This window comes from Xiphophorus maculatus, chromosome 21, assembly GCF_002775205.1.
Source record: "Xiphophorus maculatus strain JP 163 A chromosome 21, X_maculatus-5.0-male, whole genome shotgun sequence".
In the NCBI taxonomy this organism is placed as follows: Eukaryota; Metazoa; Chordata; class Actinopteri; order Cyprinodontiformes; family Poeciliidae; genus Xiphophorus; species Xiphophorus maculatus.
This window is the reverse complement of record NC_036463.1, coordinates 22,267,501-22,288,694: the sequence shown is the minus strand read 5'-3', so window position 1 is coordinate 22,288,694 and position 21,194 is coordinate 22,267,501. Positions and strand designations below refer to the sequence as shown.

General features: G+C 38.9%; 1 protein-coding gene across 1 annotated transcript in view; it reads right to left on the bottom strand.

Moving 5' to 3' along the window:
• vstm2a (V-set and transmembrane domain containing 2A) overlaps positions 1–13,101 on the bottom strand; it is a 105,723-nt gene extending 92,622 nt beyond the window's left edge. Inside the window, exons 1-2 of the mRNA XM_023326616.1 lie at positions 12,546–13,101; positions 11,470–11,636 (exon numbers count right to left, since the gene is read on the bottom strand). Of these exons, the coding sequence (XP_023182384.1) occupies positions 11,470–11,636; positions 12,546–12,624 (246 nt within the window). The 5' untranslated portion in view covers positions 12,625–13,101. The remainder of the gene's footprint in view (positions 1–11,469; positions 11,637–12,545) is intronic.
• Between the last annotated feature and the right edge of the window lie 8,093 nt (positions 13,102–21,194).

Here is a 21,194-nt window from a genome sequence, read left to right as displayed (position 1 = left end):
TTCCACCTCAGTCAGGGACTCTTGTGCTTCAAGAAGTTTGCCTTTTGCCATTACTGTGGAACCTCTGGAGATGATGACAGTGAAAAGAAGGAAAATTCTGAACAACCCTGAACATCCTCTTCCTTTCCCTTTAGGATTAATAAACAATGTTGAATTAAGTCTAACTGAATTTCATAAAGTGAAGTGAGAAGATGGCTAACTGACCAGTGGCTGCAACTGAGTCTGACAGAGTGCTTCACCTTCACACACCAACCAGCTGCTTCCTGTGGAGACGATCTGGTCATTACAACCAACACAGATGTTCCAGATGTGTCCCTGCATGGTGCGGCTGGTCAGAGCCGGTTCTGGGCCCAGGCCCGGTCGGACCTGGTGACTTCAGCAGCAGCTAGGAGAACCTGAGGAGAGCTTAGCTGCCGTAAAGAGTCAAGAGGCTAAATGAATGGTTTGTATTCACACAGCAGGCCTCGACTCCAGCTGCAAGGCATGGAGAAAAACAATTTTTCTTTTTTTTTAAAAATCCTCTCCTGGTTCTTGCAGCCCTGTCTTATCATACCCCAGGTCAGCTAAATCTGTCTTTCAGGCCAGGAGCAGCACAGCCATTCATGCACTCCTGGATGTGTTTGAGGAACGAAACGCACCATGAATCTGTAAACTGCACCCGTATGTGTTCGGGCGTCGTCTCTGTCGATTTGAACCTCTGCCTGATCCGCCTTTGAAATTCATACTGTCAAGGTGTACCCTCTCTGAAACCCCACGTATGCAAAGATGTTCCTCTTTTTCCCCCAGTCACAGCGGAGATGCAATCGATTCTAAGTTGTTTTTACTTTTATGAATTTATTCTGAGGCTAGGCAGGACTGATAAATTAGTTATAAATGTTGCAGAGGCTTGCATGGGAGGATCAGAGCAGGTACAGACGGTTACCTCTGCAGATAGTGGCCAGAATAATCCACACATAATCCCACGCCAAACAGAATTGTAGGTGGATAGCAAGGCAGGAATTCACCCAGTAAACTGATCTTACTGCACACAGCAGCATCCTGATGAGATGGATAAAAAGAATTCAAGTCCACCTCCTCAGAACACAAAGGGCTTAAAAGCAAAAGGGAAATGAGCTGGTTAGACTTGTTTTTAACAGCTTAACAAATAACAATAAGGCTTCAGGTCAGACATATGCTTCAGGATCTAACTAGTGTTTCACCAAACCTAAAAGTCTAATTAAATCGAGTGAACCCTCGACTAGTTATGTTTGGGTTCACAGAATCAAACGTTTGTGTCTAACATGACTTGAAATTATTTGCTAAAAATCTACTTATTTGCAGAATTTTTTTGTACAGCATATCCAAAAGTATTTGAAAGAAAGCACAGCTTGGAAGACTGACATATCCCATGACATGCTAGTGGTTGGCGATGGCAAAGCTTCTCATTTTAAGTAATACGGTGTTAGCTTCTGCTAAATATTGGCGTAGCACTTTAGTATTAGTGTCTGTTAATTAAAAAATGCTGTATTGATCCCAATGTAAAATTAAATGTTGCTTCAACTCATATTAATTCAGATTCTTCAAATAGTTATTGTAGATAGACTGCGTGCATTTAAAGAAACTTCTGACTGAAGACACCGTTGCTTCCACTAAGTACTGTGTTGTGTAGCGCTTTAGTTTTATCGGAACTAATGTTTATGATTAATGCTTCAGGGTTAGAGGTGGTGTGTTTGGTATTATTTTGAAAAAATGTTCTATGCCAATATCTGATGACAGTGCACAGAAGGAGTAGAGCTGAGTTCCAATCTGCAGTTGAATATCTTAATAAATACCTATTTTAGATTAGATTAGATTAGATTAGATTAGATTAGATTAGATTAGATTAGATTAGGACACTACTTTGGACTAGTAGTGTCCAAAGTTAGTCCTCAAAGCCCACTATCCTGCATGTTTGAGATATTTCCCTGGGTCACCTTAATTGTATCATTTAATGGGTCATTAGAATGTTCCTGCAGAAGTTGATTGCATGCTGAGAAGCTAATTGAATCAGTTATCAATTGAAACACGCTGGACACTGTCCCCTTGAGGACTGGGATTGGGCACTGTTGGATTAGGTTTGTTCATTCTAGCAGGGAACATGTAAATCACAGCAGCATACAACATTGTATAGTGTGAACAACCTAGTTAAACAGTATATGTAATGTTAAAAAACCTAAGAGATATATAAAGATATAGAAATAAAGTTGAGGAACAATTGGGATAAAGACAAGTTATACTCATTCTGTGCAATTTCATTTTAATAGTGAAGGAAGGGATGATGCCATGTGAAGATCACTTCTCATATCGCCTCGCTTCACATTTAACACTGCAGAATCTTTAGGATTGATCAGAAAATAAACCAGCCCATGACATGTTTTTTAAAATATTGTATTGCACTTGTCATGCACCAAGTGGATACCAAACATGCACCACCGCAACACAATCAATAAGATCAGTTAATTTCGCCCCACGCTATGCAGATTTTTACTTACCTCAGGACACACGACAACAGAAACTGAAAAACAAAGTGGTGAGTTACTTTTTCATTCACTAGGCTGATGCAAACAGGAGATCACGTTGCAGAAAATCTCCTCTATTTGCCCATGTTTAGACCCATGTGACATCTACATTTCAAAACACCAGCACATAAAGCATCATGGAAAACGGTGAGGTTTGAATAATGAAATGAGACTTGGCATTTTAGAATGCATAAAAAAATGCTGCCTTTTACAGCCGAGCTCCATTCCATCTAAAAACATGGCCGTTCCAAATGTGTCAAGTAAATCTACAGAAGAAACGTTTGGTGTCTACATTTTCAGAAAAATAAAGCTGGAGGCAGAGGCTGTAGTTATCAGTGTGGGGTTTTATTATTGTGTTTTTTGAAACCATCACTACATAAAGACTATAGGTTTAGAATGTTTTTGGTGAGTAAATATATGGAAATTATGATTTTCTGAATGTTCTTTTTTTATTAAGGTGCTTTAGGCTCAGGCAGCTGGGGAATTGTTCATCATATACTGAGCATTTCTTGATAATATTATGTCTTTGCTGTCTGAATTTTGAAGAAGTTGGAGTAACCAGAAAGAGCCCATGTATGCACAGGGAGAACAGCCAACCTCCATGCAGAAAGACCTCAGGCTGGGATTTGAACCCAGGACCTTCATGCTGCTAGGCAACAATGTTACCAACCACAGCACTGATTTGAATCCTCTTTCTATAAAATAGACTAGAGTACAGTTAAGATGTAATAAATGTATAATAACTGGGAATGGCTTAGTCTATAATTTGAACTCAAACAGTTTACTTTGAGTGTAAAGCACTCATAGATGACCTTTATTGTGCACTGGAATTATATGAATAAAGTGAAGGAAGTGTACTGTTGAATAAACATGAGGTAACAGAGCAGGGAGGACATCTGAGGTATTGATGTGTTACTGGCTGGGTGAGACCAGCTCACCCAGCCAGAGAGGCATTTATAATATCAGTAGCTCCTTCAATAACAGCTCAACAATATGTGTATTTTTTTAATAAAGTGGTCACACTTTACATTATGTGCACAGAAATATTACAAAAACTTGTGTGCCTCACTGTTCTTATGTCTCACCGTGTGTAATAAGTTGAATTGTTGACTAAAACAATCAGCAATAGATCCTCTGCATCGTCACATCAAATTACAATCACATTAATACCTGTCAGATCTATAACCTGACATTCTCGCTGGACAAAAATAAGAACACAGGGAGATAGTTAAATTTCTTACAATTGAACGGAGAACTCTGACCAGGGACATCTTCTTATCTCTGTCTCCAGACCACTTCTAATGTGCTCCTTTGCAATTGCATATTTATTACATTGAGGCGTGGTTTAAGTTACAAATCATTTGCATAGAAGGAGCGGCAAACAAAACACAGCTGACAACACAGAGTCAGTCACAAGTCACTACTTAAACAATGGTGCCATTCTGCATTTCCAGTTCCTGAGATTCTCTGGGTCAGATCCCGTCCCCCTGTGGGTTGTAAACTTTAGTTCTCGTGTCCCTTTAGGTCATAAAACTTTGACCCTTAGTCTTTGATCTACTCTCCTGCTAGGTGTCAGCTCTTATCTCCAGGCCATCTGTCGGCTTGCTTCCTGCTGCTTCAAACATCTTACACATAACACACACATTCCGAGAGCAGACATAGATTCTCACAGTCCTTAAAGTCGCCTAATCTTTAATATTTATATTTGCATTTATCTAAAAACCTAACAATACCCATTAAACAAAAACTTATATGTATTTTGGAGAATTTTATGTGATGGATCAACATAAAATAATGCAATAAAAATGATGAGCAGTTTTCAATGTTTTTGCTAAACAAAACAATGAGCTATGCATCTGTAAGCTTCCCTCTTTACACTGATAGTGCATTTCAATTTTTCCGGAAAAACAAAGTTAGAGGAAGCTAAATGCGCTATGCGGTTTTTTAAAGTCAGGAAAACGCATTACAAGAATTAGCACATTAGCAGAAGCTAAACTAAAATTTCAGTATAAATCCAGCTGTTCTGTTTCTGGCCTGAGAGGTTTTTAGAGAACATTAGTGGACAAACACCATCATAAAGACCAAGTATCACAGCAGACATTAGTTTATTAAATGATATCCAGAACTTGGATTGTCTCACCCTTGTGAGCTTCCATCCTGTACAACAACCTGAAACAGTAACCATGACTCAGAGGTATTCTGAATGGTTAGAATCATCTTGTTTGTACCTTTGTGATTTTAACTGTTCTGTATATTAAACCTCTCATTCTTTACATCCTTAACAAACCCTTGTGTCAGGGAGGAAGGCCTTTCCTGCCTCACTATAGTGCCACCTAGCTACAAGCTGGAGCATGTGAAGGTAAAAAAATAAATGTCATCCAACACCAGAGAACCATAGAGTGGAGTCGCTTTACAGATGTAAATGAGGTCTTTATGACATACCACACATCAAACTCCACATCATTAGTGTCAGCGTTGGACGGCTGGTTTTAAATACGCACTCTGTATTCAAAGCTAAAATAAGATGGCTTTGTGTTGGTTTTCTCCTGTTTGAAATGACACAAGTGCTTTACGAGCCTTTTGAAAAGCCGCTTCCCCTGCTCATTAAACGCTCACATCCTCATATCTATTCAAATATATGGGTGCAAAAATGATATTCCACGTCCGCTTTGACAGCAACACTTGAGCCTTTGTTGATGACACTCAACAACGGCGCATTATTATATGTTATTGCAGCCGTCTGAAGCTGGGAGAAAGCAGAGCCTAAAATGCCTCCCAGAGTGATGACCAGGCATTTCCCAGCACTCCGCTCATTTTCTCTAGCTGCACTCCGCTCCCCCCTAAACCCGCCCCACCCCACCTCCGCTCCGCATAGCATAGCTTCTCTTTTTGACTTGAATCAACAACATCACAAGTGGAGCCAAATTGCAGTGGCAGCAGCAACAGCGTGTCATGGAGGTGCGACTCTTTCTGTCTGGGATGGTGTATAATTATGAAAGTGGCAGTGCGTTTGCCTCTGAAAATCTCAGGAGGAGATTCATTTATGCTCTTGTTTTGGAAGCGAAAGCCAAGCCGCACCGTTCCATATTGATGTTTGTTTTGGGTTCCATCGTTCTAATCCAGGTCCGGGACAGGCTTTGTAGGGAAACGCCTCGACATGTTCTCCCCAGAGACTCTAACAAACTGCACTTCTTCATCTTCTCACCTCTCAGTACGTTCTGAAGCAAACTAGAGACGTGCAATGGACAGACACGACTTCCCATCGGGCTTTAATCATTAAAGGAATCATTACTAGTTTAATGTTTCTGTTCATGTTAAATGTGCATATTGAAAATGCCTTTTTTCATGCAACAGGCAGAGGGTGGCATTTCATTTACAGATACATTTTATTCCTCCTGGCAGAGATGATTAAAACTGTTTGAAAGTTTGATGAAATATCAAACTGAGATAAAAGGTATCAGTGTTGGTATTGATGATACTGGCCCTGCATTGGTTTAGTTTCTGATCAAAACACCTCGACTGCCCTGTTCTATAAAATCAGGAAATGCGGTAGCCGCTTCCCCGGCATAAAGAGTTTTGATATTGGTTTCATTTGGTGGCCACCAGTCTAACAGTTTCTAACAATTGAATATAAATAAAAATCAATATGTGGTCAGATCTGTGTCACATTATTTCAACCACATCCGATATAAGTTTCATATGTTTATGGCGACATATGGCGCCATAAACACGTGGTGACATACTGTATAGAGGACATGTAACTGGTGGATGTTTTCTGGAGGGAAAATCGAGGTTGATTCCTATATGTTACATAAAAATGTGTTTAAATTGGTTGTGTTTCAGTTTGATTTGGTGATTAAACAAAAACCATCTCCCAGAATTGCACAGCTGGTTTTGTAATTTTTAATTTAAAAAAAACTCCAGTTGAGGTACTGTGTGTTCAGCACAGCCAGATTCTAGTTCATATTAATTTACACACAGTCCGATTTAGTCAAACCATGTCTGATCACTGTAACATTCAAGAGCTCTGATTGTTGGAATTTGTGAAATACTAACCCATACTGATGTCTGTTATGATGAAAAAAAAGTCTGCTTTTTTCTGCTTAAAGGAAAGATTACAAAATGTAATTTCATTAAGTTACATTCAAAACAACATATAATGTATGCTGTACAATCCAGTTCATTTCAGTAAAGCCAGTAGTTTCACTACTGACTGTAACTCCATTAGTGATAACTAATAGATTTATAATTCTGTTTATTACTCAATAAACCTTTTCAGTTATTCTCAAATGCTAACTTGTGACAGACTTTTTTTCTAACCCCGGTGTTTTCTGTGAATTCAGTACAAATGTCTGCACCCTCACCAGAAACAAATATTTAGATAGAATCCAGGTGGAAGATAAAATATGATGAGTTCAAAACCCTGTGAGGGTCATTCACACTCATAAAGAGAGTATTTAGGTCCAATTAATTACAAAATTTATTAACTTAGACACACAGTAGTTTATTTAAATTCAGTTCACTCTAATCCACAACAGTTGGTATGAAATAATGCCAAATCATGATAAATTTATTTGTTTTAGTATGATGATAAAATGTAGTCTGATGGATATCCACCTCACTTCCTTTGCTTAATAATTATATTTAATATTATATTTACTTAATATCTAATCATTATCGCAAAATGAAGGAATAATTCAACTTTTTCAACATTTATTACAATTTGGTTCTATAATTTATTTTGGTGAACAGATAAGGAGAGTGAGGTCATGTTGTTAGCTTCCACTACAGAGATAACATATTTACTTTTTCAGCAAGCTAATGGATAAAAACATCTGTCTACAGGAGGTGAAGGAACTATTACAGATAATGTCTTCATCGGATTTCACTTCAAATGATCTGGACACTTTAAGGTTGAATCTCTGATTCCGTGTGGCTTGTCGTGTTTTGCTAAAACACCACAGAATCAGCTCCTCATAAGCTAATGGTAGCGAGCTAATTAGATTGGTAGCTATCAGCTAGTTGGTTAGAGAGAGGAGCTACTGTGAGTTTGTATGCACATTGAACAAATACTGGAACTTTATAGATATGTGTTTTATTTATTTACATATTCAGTTAACCCATAACATTTTCTAAATAAAAATATTAAAAACGTCAGGCTTGGTTTGCCCATTTGATCAATGCTAACAGATGTTTTTACATCTGAATATCATGGAACAGGATTTATATAATTAGGTGAAAGGCAAAGTGATCCATCAAACACAGTAACTGCTATAGCTTGCTGCTAAATTTTGTTCCAAACCAGCTGCTTCTGTTCTTCATTACTGGACTAATGGGGAAAAAAAAGAAAAACGTGGACCACTTTTGGTTTTGAAGAATGTAGAGAGGAGTTCTCAGACTTTAACTGTCATACACAACTGACTGTCAGAACACAGAAATAAAGGAGCCATAGTCTAAAGACAACAGCAAAAAAATATTTGGATTTAAATCCAAGGCGTAACTTTGCCTGATCTGTCCTGCAGTCTGCTCAGTTTACCCAGAGAGAGAGGGAGAACACAACGACACAAACTCACAGTCTGAATGGCGGTCCTGTGACAGTGATAGTGATGCAGCAAAGGATTATGGGTAGTTTTACTGAAGTAGAGAACAAGTCAATGGTGTGGTTGTATTTTTCAAGATGAAGAAATCCGTATATTTGATATTGGTAAATATCGGCATATGTGGGTTCTTGGCCACAAGAGCAGTATTCATATTGGATGTCGATATCAGCCCAAATTTTCATAGTGGTGCATAACTCAACAATAGATTACAGTCTGTCAAATGGACATGAAGTGCAATTAAATACAAATAATTCACAAAATAAAATAAACTCACATCAGATTTGAATATTTGCATGAATTTATGAATATACATCCTAGAACAATAAACTGATATGCAGGTTTACAACTATAATAGGAAGTGGAGAAATAAAACTGTCCAGATATGTAATGCAGGAACAACTTTACAAAGCGGAGAACTCACCCTCTGGTCTCTACCACACAATGCTTGAATAAACTGTAACATAATTCTGATATATACAGTATGTGCATATCACAGGGTGCAACAATTATTTAAGATTTTGTTATAGAAACAATATTTCAAAAGTCTGAGTATGGATAAGTGGTGGTCATTCAGAGCTGAAAATAGCACATTCACCCACTGATCCGCTTGACTTCAGTTTTATTTCGCATGTGAAAAGCTTCCGTCGGAGTCTTTTCATGTCATGCTTTCAAAGATCCAACGTACTCCAAACTTTTCAGCCTTTATTTGTGTAGACGTTTCCCCCGAACTACCAGGAAGGAGCGCTTCTTTCACACGGAGCGTCCAGTCACGCTCTCATTTCAAACAGCCTCCCTCAGATAAGAAACATGGCTAACAATGTGACGCGTGTCTGAATAGGCCATTCATCCCAACGTCCAAGAGTCACGCGGGACCGAGCTAAGATCAAAGCCCAGCTGATGCCACTCGGAGAACCGGGCCACAAAAGAACAATAATTAAAAGCCACATGGATACCCAAGCCATCCTCACATCTCACACACGCACGCATGCATAGACACACACACATATGTTTTGTCAAGGAAACGGGGTGGGGAGGGAATAAAAGCAGGCCTGTTTTGATGACTGTCTGCAGAATACAGCAGCTCCTCCACATCCTGACATGCAGCTACCTGGCTCACAATAAGCAGGCGATTCATTTCATCCATCTGACTGCAGTAAACACACACAGTCGCTCTCAGCCACCAAGCAGCCCGTCATTATTCTGGATGGGGGGTTGGGGGGGGGGGGGGGGCAATGGGAGCTGTCAGAACCAGCAACAATACATCGGTGCACCGTTTCCAGTTGTGCAGTTTAATGAGGCAGCGCAGAGGAATATGCTTTGGTCGTATCAGTTCAGCCATTTTCTCCATTTATCAACAGCAGGCCTCATTGGCTCCATTTATTATGGAGTTAACATGCAGAACAAGATATTTTTTTATTCCCACAAACTTGTGTTTAATTAATGTTCCTGTTTTTTTCCCCCTTGAAAACAAACAAGGGGCATTGGGTTGGGATTTGTAATACTGTTTTGATGAAGGTGTGTGGCGTGGGGGAGGTGATTTATGACCAAATTTGGAATAAAATGGGAAGAAAATTAAAATTTGAGATCACATGTTTTCTGTCGTCACGCTGCAAAACCACAAAACCTGACCAAGGATTTTTGTTCTAGTTTCTAGTTCAAAATATCTTCACTTGAAATAAGACAAAACTGGCTGACAAGTACCTTTTCAGCAAGAGGAGCTTGTTTTAAGTAAATAATTCCTTAAAATTTACAAATAAATAAATAAAATAAAATAAAAATACTAGTTCCACTGGCAGATTATATCATTTAGTAAGGTGGGTCTGGTTGCCTTGCAGTGGCAGATTTTTGAACTGTTTTTGCTCCATACAGATTTTCAATTATTGTTAAAGTCTGACCTGCACATTCCGATTTAGACTTCTTTTTCATCATGACTATAAGACATGAAACAGAAAACATGTTGTAGTTTCTGAAAGATTTTCCACTGTTTGACCAAAGCCAATCCAGGGAAACTTGACCAATTCTAATCTCTGGCTGATCAATTGGTACATCTAAAAAAATGAGATATGTCTGTATAACTGACTTTACTGAATTAATGCCAACAGGTTTGAGTTTGGTCCAGGCAAAAACTTGGACAGCCCAATTTTAAAGAGTCAAGAATCAAAAAATAATGTGGGTTAGCATGGAAAATAAACATTTAAATTAAAGTAATACATACATTTTATAGACTAATCACACTATTTAAGAACTAGACAAAGCATCAATGAAATAAAATAATATATTTTAAAATAATAATAATAATATACTGCTCAAAAAAATAAAGGGAACACTTTAAGTGTTAAACACCTGTTTAAGTGTTCCCTTTATTTTTTTGAGCAGTGTAATAATAACAATAATAATAATAATAATAATAATAATAATAATAATAATAATAATAATAATAATAATAATAATGTTAAAAATGAACAGTGAAAATGAATATTTATTTTGCTGTTTAGTTAAATGGTTGAGCTAATGGGGAAAAAAATGGATAACAAGGAGTGAACCACAACAACAGCGGCAAAGCAAACATTCAAAATGTACACAGCTCCTTCTTCCTCCGTTGTTATATGAACATAAAGCAGGCGTATAATTATGACCACCTCCAACATATTAGAAGCAACTCCATTAAGCTCTACAAACCGGACTGAGACCAGAGGAACTTGGAGGAAAAGGCAACAACACAAACTGCTTAAACAACTGATAGTCGTCAGGGGATACAACCATCGGCAACAAGAGGAACTCCATGAATGCCTTGAGCCACAGAAGCCTGGACCATGATCTTGTCACCACCTGTTAACTATCGTCTCCTAGTCATCAGTCATCATACTCTGTTTTATTAAAGTGACTGAAATCTTCATCTTTACGCATTTCCCCGCTGCCGAGCTCATCCACTCTGAGGACAAACGCTTCACCTGCGGCATGCTGGTCATAATGTTCTGCTTCCTCGTGTACATGGTCAAGTGCTACCATGGTCAAGTGCTACCAGTTCCAGATCACATTCAATCTCCATAAGAGCCACAGCATTAGCAGCTCGGAGCGGTGCAGGTCGGTATCTCTGGGCGCTTGTGCGTAAAAGCGCGCAGATCGCTTTGGATGAAGCGCGTTTTCCTTTAATGAGTGGGTGTGCTTCTATCCCAGCAGCCACTGCTCTCCACTGGAGGAAGGGGTGTGTTTGTGTGTGTGTCTGCGTATGTGGGCGTGTGTGTGCATGTGTGTTTGAGGGGGGAGTTTTTGAGAGGACGTAGAGGGGTGCAGAGGGGATAGTCAAAGCAGAAACAGAGGCTTCTTTGTACCTCTTGGGCGTCCACCTCCTCCTCGCTGTCTGTGGGCTCCGGAGCCTTCACGAACCACCACTGGATCTCCAGATACACAGACGCGGTTCCGCTCTGGAAGGCGCACGCCATTTCTATGTTTTGGCCCTCTTTAACCGTCATGTTAGAGGGCAGATCCGTAAAGCGACCTGCGGACCAGAAGAAAAAAAAAAAAAGAGAGAGGACGGGTTATGACGGGGGAGAGGGGGGAAGGGGGGTTCAGGCGGGTGCAAAGAAGCACTTGATACGTGGGCTCATGAGCCAACTGAGGTAGACCCCCACCCCCTCCCCCCGCGCCCCCTTCTCCCACCTTCCCTCCCTCCAACTCAGATACTGACGAGACTTCGATGGGAAAAAGCCAGCATGGTTCAATTATTCAGACTTTTCATTGCGCACATACTCCAATCCATATTTTTGTGGAGCTTTTATTCTTATTTTTTATACGCTGTACGTTTAATAATCTAAAATAAAGTGAATTAAAGGAGGAGAACTAAACTGAATTGAATTTTGGGTGATTTTTTTTACTCAGAATCTCTAACTGAATGAGTTGCGTTTTTATGTAATTATGGTATTTTCAGGATCCCCTCTATGCAAACAAATGTCCACGTGAAGCGCCGTTTAGTTCCCAGTGTGTCCTAACGCCGCTGTGGGCAGACTGAGCTGCTTTGAGCTGTTTCAAAGTGGGACAGAGTGGAGCTTTCAGCACGGCGGACAGCTCCACGCACCAGGGCAGCTTTAAAACCAACAGCTCCGTGTTTCCCCAGCAGCGGCAGAGCGAACTGCGGACCCACGCTCCGCATCTCCCCAAACACAACATAAGTGTCTCATATAGCGGGAGAGAAAAAGCACCAGTTGCTTGCGTTGTGAAAAAAGAAGAAAAAATGACTAATTTAAAAAGACGCAACCTTCATTTCTCATCCCCTCTTCCCATTACGCATTAGCATCCACTTAATCACAGTCGTTTCTTCCGCAGTCCCCTTTGCGCTGCGCACTTTTAACACAAGGCAGCTCGTTAAAAAAAAAGAAGAAAAAAAACCCCGACACGACCAGCGTCTTACCTTCAAAGGAGAATCCGAACTGAACACAGAATCCGGCTAGGAAAACAAATCCAACAGTATCGTGAGAGGTCCACATCATTTCAGCTGTGCAGAGGTTCGGTTCTTCACATCAGAGGTTTGATCAAGAGAGACGGAGAGGGGGAAAAGCCACCAGCAGCAACAGCAGCAGCAGCAGCAGTAGCAGTCTGCGCTCCAGCGGTATCAAACGGTCGCTGGAGGAGCGTGTCTGAACGCAGCTTTCCGCAGGGTGAACATGCTGGGAAACTCCGGCTTCCTCCACCTGCTCCGCGGATTCCTGCCTCACTCTGCGGGCTGATGCTACCTGCTGCCTGACTGCGCTCAAGTGTGTGGAGGAGCCCGGCTGCGGTCTTCTTCTGCGCTACCGGAGAGACGTCAGTCTTAGAGGATCACTGTGGCATCCACACACACGCGCACACACACTCCCCCACCTCAGAGAATGTGCTCCGGATGCGGCCCCGTTCCCACACACTGACCGTTAGGATTCATGGAGGAGGACAGATGAACAGACAGAAGCTGCTGCGCCTTCAGAGGCTTCAATAACTACAGATGTATGAGAGAATTTTATTTTGAAAATCCCTCCACCAACCCAGAACTGTTGTTGGCGGTTTATTTCTCCCGTTTTTCAGAGTGGGTGAAGTTGGAACTGGGAGCAGGTGAGCTGCAGCATGTGGATCATGACGGGTACTGATGGTTCGGGAGGTCCGGTCAGAACTCCTGCTTTAGAAGTGGGATGTCTCCCACGTGGACCCCCACTCAAAACCCAAAACAGAATCCACGCCCATTACAGATAGTAAAAGTTTCAGTTAGGAATGGTTTATTTTGTATTCTGAGTAGAGGCGATCCAGGCAGGAATGGGGTTCTGGGAAGCCCCCCAAATCAGGGCCCCCTATTCACCACACCAACCATAAACCATTCTGCCAAGATAAACCGATTTATTAGCACACCACGTCTTTTTAAATTGATGCCAAAGCAGTTCTGTTATGTTAGTTCTGACTTTTTTTATTTTTTTTGTTTTTTATTAATTTTTGTGTTAATGTACATTTCCACAATTATTCTCTCTGGAATTTTACCTCTTACTTTTTAACAACTGTTGTGATGCATAACTGTGGCATTGTTTTTAGAACTGGGAGCAGCTCATTTGCATCTTTACAGCTGAAGTAGAAACTGAACTTTGACCCCAAATCCAAGAGGAGCTGAAAATGAGGTTTCATGGATGCAGAGCAGGACCAAAGAGAGAGAAGGAGGAAGTTCAAACCGTTGCTTCCATCCACTGTACTGAGCAAAGATCCCATCTCCTACTCCAGCATCTGTCTGCCCAGCTTTCTGACCAAACAGCCAGGCAGAGATTTACAGAAGAGCAACAAAAGCAGATGAGGTGGATTAGTAATGTTTACCAACAACTGATGATGTCATCCAGGACATGTTGCTGTGGAATATCATCTCTGCTGTCTGGATATGGATCTGTTGGCATTTTATTGGAGTCCCGAGACTGTCATACAGCACCAGTCTTCAGTTAGAAGCTTCTTCAGATTCATTGCAATACTGACTGCTACTTGAGATCCTTCCAGCCCACAGCATCACCATCCACAACAACTCTGGGAAGACATGTGGATAGTCTGAGTTATGACAACATTCATTTTTCCTTTGGGATGAATAAAGTGTTTCAGAAGTGAATTGGACTGGAATGAAGTTGTTGTGCTTCATTAATTAAATATCAGCTGTTCTTTCCTCCATCAGAATATCTAAATTCCAACTCTCTGTAGGTGGCCTTGAATCATCCACTCGCAGGTGAAGCTCAGGATAGAGGAGAGTAATATTTCTGTTATGAGGTCTTCTAAGTCACAGTGTGGCATTAATGTGTCTGGGTTTATTAGGTTCATTTGGAAGGTATGAACCAGATCCATGAATGACATCATCTTCTGGCCTCTGAGTGACCTTATCAAGAATTATAACAGATAAGCAGTAAAACCAGAAGGGTTGAATCTCAAGAACAATTGCCATCAATGATCCATTTGTAGTGTGCTGTATATATTTACCTATTATAGTAATATTGATTGTGTTATTTTTGCACAACAGTTATTGTTAAGTTCCAAGTGGAATTTCAAGACACAAACCAAACTAATTATTAAATAAGATTTCAGACATTTCTTGCTAGAATCGCAGTGTTTCAGTCATTTTTTGTAAATTTTGTAATTGTTGTATTTGTATGTCTAAGCTGTTAAATCCAGTCATGTTAAATTAATATCCTCCTTAATCAATAAAGAAACATGCAACCTTCCCACAGTGGTGTCAAAGTTAGAAAAGTTCTTCAATAAAAGAATGAACTATTCCAGAAAAAAATGAAGTGATTAATATAAATGGGAATTCACAGAGTGAATTAATGCAAAGAGAAATCATTGGAAGTGATTAAAGTGAATGAAAAGATTTTAAAAATTTAGGGTTTTGTTCACCATAAATATTCTGCAGTTATGGTTCAAATATTGAAACATTATAAAGCAATGACAGGATAGCAAACATTGATATGTGCAGCTATTATCAGTAATGTGATGAAGAGTTGAATGGAATAAATGGCTAGATGTGAGGCTGTACAAAATTGTGACACATTTAAACATAACAATTCATACATGCTTTACTTTTGAACACCAGCCTGAATTAAAACATTTATCTGATACTCTACCTTCCTGGTTTACTTTCTGTCAAAGTGGAAGCAAAATTAAATCTGACTTTCAAAGTCATAAGCAGATAAAAACTGAAAAGTCAAAATCTGTGAAGTTCTGAGAGATCTGTTAGAGAATATTAACAAACAAACAGCATAATGGAGACCAAGGCTTTTTTGGATCATGAAATTATTTTATGCAGACTGTGATTGTAAAACAGTACAAATGGAATAAGATGAGACTTGTAGTTGATGCAGACAACTTAAAATACTATCTAATCTAATCTAAATCTAATCCAGTCTTAATGGCATTAGCTCCTGCTAATGATGTTAGCTCCTGCTAATGTTGTTACCTTCTGTTAAAGGGGTTAGCTCTAGCTAATAGTGTAGGTCTAGCTAAGGACATTAACTTCTACTAATGGTGTTAGCTTATGCTAATGGCATTAGCTCTATCTAATGGGGTGAACTCCTGCTAATGATGTTAGCTCCTGCTAATGTCGTTACCTTCTGTTAAAGGGGTTAGCTCTAGCTAATAGTGTAGGTCTAGCTAAGGACGTTAACTTCTACTAATGGTGTTAGCTTCTGCTAATGGCATTCGCTCTGTCTAATGGGGTGAACTCCTGCTAATGTTGTTAGCTCTAGCTAATAGTGTAGCTCTAGCTATTGGCATTAGAGCTTGCTAATGGTGCTAGCTATAGCAAGTAGTATAACTCTAGCTAATAGTGTCTGATATAATAAAGAGTAGATCACAAACTGATATTCAGCAGCTGTGTCATGTATAACTGCCTCAACCATTTTGACTTCTTGTGTTTGTTCATAGTCTCTAGAACTACTAGGAAATACCAACAAAAATTGTGACTTCCATAGTTGAAAAATTTCAAAGACATCTAGTTTTTGAAGTAATTTTACCCCCTGCCCCCCAAAAAATAATAATAATTTTCAGTTAAGGGAAAATTCCACCATATTTTGGTTCAAATATTCACAGACAGGGAATTAATGCGCTGTTTGTCGATCCTTTTAAGATGATGTGATGGACATGAGATGTCATGATGTCAGTCCACACTTTAAGTAAAGGAACCTCTGTTCAATTTATTTCACAACAAACTTATTTGTTGTGATTATTTTTTATCACAATCCTTGAGTCAGTTTGTTTGGCCAATGTTTTCCAAAATGATTCCATTATCAAGTTCGGTTTTTACTCAACAGCATATTTAAAAGAGATATGAACAGAGAATGTGTTAACTGCTAAACACATTGCCTTCTGTTTTCTCCTAGTTTATAATTCAGACAAAAGCAGAGGACTGAATCCCTCTCCAGTTAAAGCGCTGTAATTTTCTCAAATGAGAGAAGCTCTGTATTAGCGAGGGTGTGTCCAATTTTTCTGTGCCTCTGCGGTCAGAAAGGTTATAAAACTAGTTTGTAGCATCAGACAGGAGCAATCTGTGATGGAGGCAGGGTGGGGGTGGGGTGGAGATTGACCAGCGACCCGACAAGAGCAGGGCAGGCACAGCTCGTCCTGAGTCATTAGGCCAGCAGAGACCCTGCTGGAATGTTATTAGTCTCTGGGGCAGACAGGGAACACTCTGCCCTTTGTTGCGACAGACACAAATCCTGTCACTCTTAAAATTTGCTCTTAATTGAACTGGAGCCCAATCAGGACTCTTCCTTTGTTCTGGTCCGCAGTTATCTCGGGTCTTCAGCCTGATGCGTTCAAGAGAAGGCTGGATAATCTGTAACTCCCTGGGTTTTATGGCACACTGAGTAATTGTGCCATAATTACTCAGTGTGCCATTTTGTAAATGATTTGATTACCTGTGAAGCCAAAAGATTTCTCTCATCGTTAGGAGAGCAGCATGACCCATGAACAGGAAAGTACTCAGATAAACTGCATTTAATACAAGCTGGAAGCTGGAAGCTTAACAAAGCTTTGACTACATTTCTTCTTTGTCAAGTGGATAATGTCAGTCAGAACAACATACCGGATCCTTCTAAAATGTATCACATCTTTTATAAGAAGCTCTGCTTTGAGCAGAAGTTTTTAAAAAATATATATTTTTGGCATCTATGGCTTATTCAGAGTGTTTCACAAAGGAAAAGGTAGAAAAAGAGTTAATGATTGACGGGGATGTGGGTCATTTTTCTTACATTTGATCATTAAAGCCAATTCAATCCAGTTAATTTATATAGAGTCAATTCAGAATGAATGTCATCTTGAGGCACTTTACAAAAAATACAAAGAAATTTCCAACCAATAAAAAAATTTAAAAAAAATATTGGTAACACTATATTTAACGGGTATTGAATAAAACTGTCATGACACCGTCATAAACATGACATAACACCTGTCATAAACATGATTAAATCTTCATGAATATTTATGACTGCTGTCATAAAGTGTCATTTGGTAAATCATGACACTTTTAACACAAAGTTGACATCATTCAAAATGCCTTTGTTATGACAGCTTGTCATTAACCAAGAAATCATGATCTGACATAAATTTGTTATAAAATTATTACTGATTAAACTTCAAAAATTATGTAGCTTTATGCTAAAGCTAAAGTTTAATCAGTAACACTTTTATAACAAATTTGTTTAAATAGACTGTATTTATTTGGCCTCTGAAAGCGCTTTATAGCACTTCTACATTCACAAACACATACATCAATGCAGAGATTAGTAGGCATTGTGGGATTAAGTGCCTTGCTCACAGGCACATTGACTTGTGACAGGAAAATGCTGGATTCAAACCCACAACTTTTGGATTGCAAGACAACTGCTCCACCCGTCTTAAGAGACTGAGAGCAGATCTTCAGCAGTTTTTCTTCACTCCTACAGCTCAGTGTGAACATCATCTTCAGGAAGAAAGTGATTTCCAATGTGACAGACTTTAGAGAAAGTCTCTCTGTTTCAGTGGCAGCTCTGAGACTAACAAATGCTGTGCCATTTTCCTCTCAAAGTCATCTGTTTTAAGAGTCACAAAATCTTCACAATAAACCTTCAGAAAAAATCCAGTTGACCCGATTTTTATCCTCCAAGAAATAAATGCACTAGAGCTTAAGTGTGCCACTTCACTTCATGTCCCACTTTCCTTAAATGCAGCCTAGGCAGCACATTCTCCATTCAGTATAACATAGGTATGTTTGATATGGATGTCTTTTTCTTTCTGCTATTACTGTATACACAATACTGAGCTCCCAGCTCCATGTCTGGATTGAAAGAAGAAAGAACAAGCAAGTCATTTTGAAACTGGAACAAAATTTACAATTAGCTTTAAAACATGTTCCATGTGAACAAAAGGAGTCCTGGATCACGACTAACTTTAAATAAAACATTGTACCATGAATCAAGAGTAAATTCAAAGACCTGTAGCTTTGGCTCTCTTAGAGCCTCTGACCTCTTAGAGCAGGTTATAATAGAGGAGCAAATGTGCAATTTCCCATAATAGACACAACAAAAGCTAGCTAGCTAGCAAAGATATATTAGCAGGTGGTTACCAGTCGGGTGACAGAATGAAGATGGCTGAACAGCCCAAACTTTTGCGGGACATGAAGTCAGTGTTCTGTGTACCTGTAGTTTTGCTCTGTGAGTATGAGACAAACCTTTTCTCAGCCATCTCTGGAGCAGATCCAGAGCTGGACTGTTTCAAACAGAGAATGTTCTAACTTTCATCACTAATTGACAAGAAGAGCTATCTTATTAATATGAAAAGATCCAACTCCCCCTTCACACTCACACTGGATAAGGGATATTATGTTGTGAATGAACTTAGAAAAGATAATATTTACTGTTCCAGAAAACAAATTTTATAAACTTAACTTTTTATGAGAAATCTACTACTATTGTCTCTGAGTTGCTGCTTTCCCAAATCCATTTTTTTATATATATTTTTTTTTTTCATACATAATTGTGGATGGTACGTTTTAGTGTCAAATGGTCCCATGTCATTATTTATTTGTTGTATTTTTTTCTACTTTGTGCAAACGTTATGCATTTTACCTCAGTTCATTTTAAGTGGGTGAGTCTGCTGTTTGTGGGTAATGCGATTACTTTGCATGGTTTTGTACCATACCTATCAATAAATTGCCAATAATGAATAAAATGACATTTGAAAGAAACTTTTGTGTGACAGAAAAAAAAAATACTACTATAAGATTAAAGGATCCTGCCACAACAAAATTTAAAACCTGTGATTAACGTATTTAAGGCCAACATACATTCTTTTAATACATTTAAAACACTGGACTTTTTAAGACTAAGGATGTCTGTACACCCTGACATAAGCCAATATGCTTATTTTTTTTATCACAGCAAAGAAGCTGACTCTACAAGGTGGTGGCAGCATCATGTTGTTGGGACAGAGAAGTTGGTTAGATAGGAAGACAATCCTGCAAGCAAACCTGTGAAAAGATGGAGAAGACTTAAGACTTTAAATAAAACCATGTTCTAGTATTAGAATTCAAGTTAGAATACATGGCAACATTTAAAAAGGGATTTTCTTTCACTTTACAAGACACGACTTTGTGTTTCACAATGACATAAAATTCATATAAAATACATTATGGCTGTAACGTAGGAAAATGTGAAAAAGTGTAAAAATACTTTCCAGAGGAACCATTAAACTCTTATTTGCCAGTATTTGCCATCAAATGGTTCCCTGAACAAACTGTAGTGGGAGTGCAGTCGGCCAAACAACGACACATAATTAGTTTGAGCCAGACCTGGAACTTTCCTCCTGCCTCCTGCTTCCTGCTGTTCGGCTGCATCACATTTTATCTTCCTGTGTGTTGCACAGGTGTGCACTGTGTGAGACAATACAGCACGCAGCTGCATAGCGGACTGCAGACCATTTATATTATCATTCATGTTTGCAAACTGTCTCATGTGATTGCACACATTTTTCAACAGGTGTTCTCATATAGCAACAACATTTGTTTATATTATCTTGACTAAATTCAATGCATTTAATGCTCGTTAGATGAGCATTAAATGATAATTTAATACTAACCAACAATTTGTTTAATTTAACCAAATTCTTTATCCAGATAAAATGGCCAACTCTTAGACACATTGTTTGGTCTTTTAAATTATGAACATGAACCTAACCCAGACGGAGCCCTCTTGTGGACAGTTGGACCTTGAATAAAGCTGAACATGTAAAAGGTTGTTTTAGTGTTTTTGAATGAAATGTCAGATCAAATAGTGTGTGTTGGGAAATAATGGCCTTGTTTGGATGTTATTAGCAACTACCCAAAGACATTCTTAAAGGGACAGTATCATGTAAAATAAACTTTTTTGAACTATGCAACATGTTCTAATATTATTCCCTCATCAGAAACATACCTGCAGTGTGGCCGTGTTTCTTTCATGCATATTTGACAAATCTTTGAATCTTCCATGGCATTCTTTGAGGGGTGCCTAAACACTTGCTCTCACAAAGCTACTTTCATGAAGCTCCTCCTTGGAGTTTGCAGCCACAGCGAGATTAGTAAACAGCTGAACTGCACATCTATGGGCTCATCATACGAACTGCAACTCTCCTGAGATCAGTTAGAAACGACAATTTCAAGGCATCAATATACAAAGTCAACATTTTTTTAAGCTACTTCATATACATACAGCATTTTTATAAAAACTGAAGGTAACATGATGGCGCTATAAAATGGAAAATCTTAACATCGCCCCTTTAAACACAATGCATCTGGTTCACACCAATGCGTTTCTATATTCCATATTAAGTAAATGTATTGAATACAATACAATAGCTCATTCAAATTTAAGTAATTCACACACCCATCCCCAGATTGAGTATGTACCAAATACAATTAAATCTGAGGATTCATACTAGTTTCTTAAGCTGCTGTTACATTATTTCATCTTGACTTGGCTGAAAAAGTAAAGAAAAAAGAAGAAAAAATAACACCTGCTTTTATTGTCTAAAATTGAACAAAAATTAGATGTGTAAGCAGTCT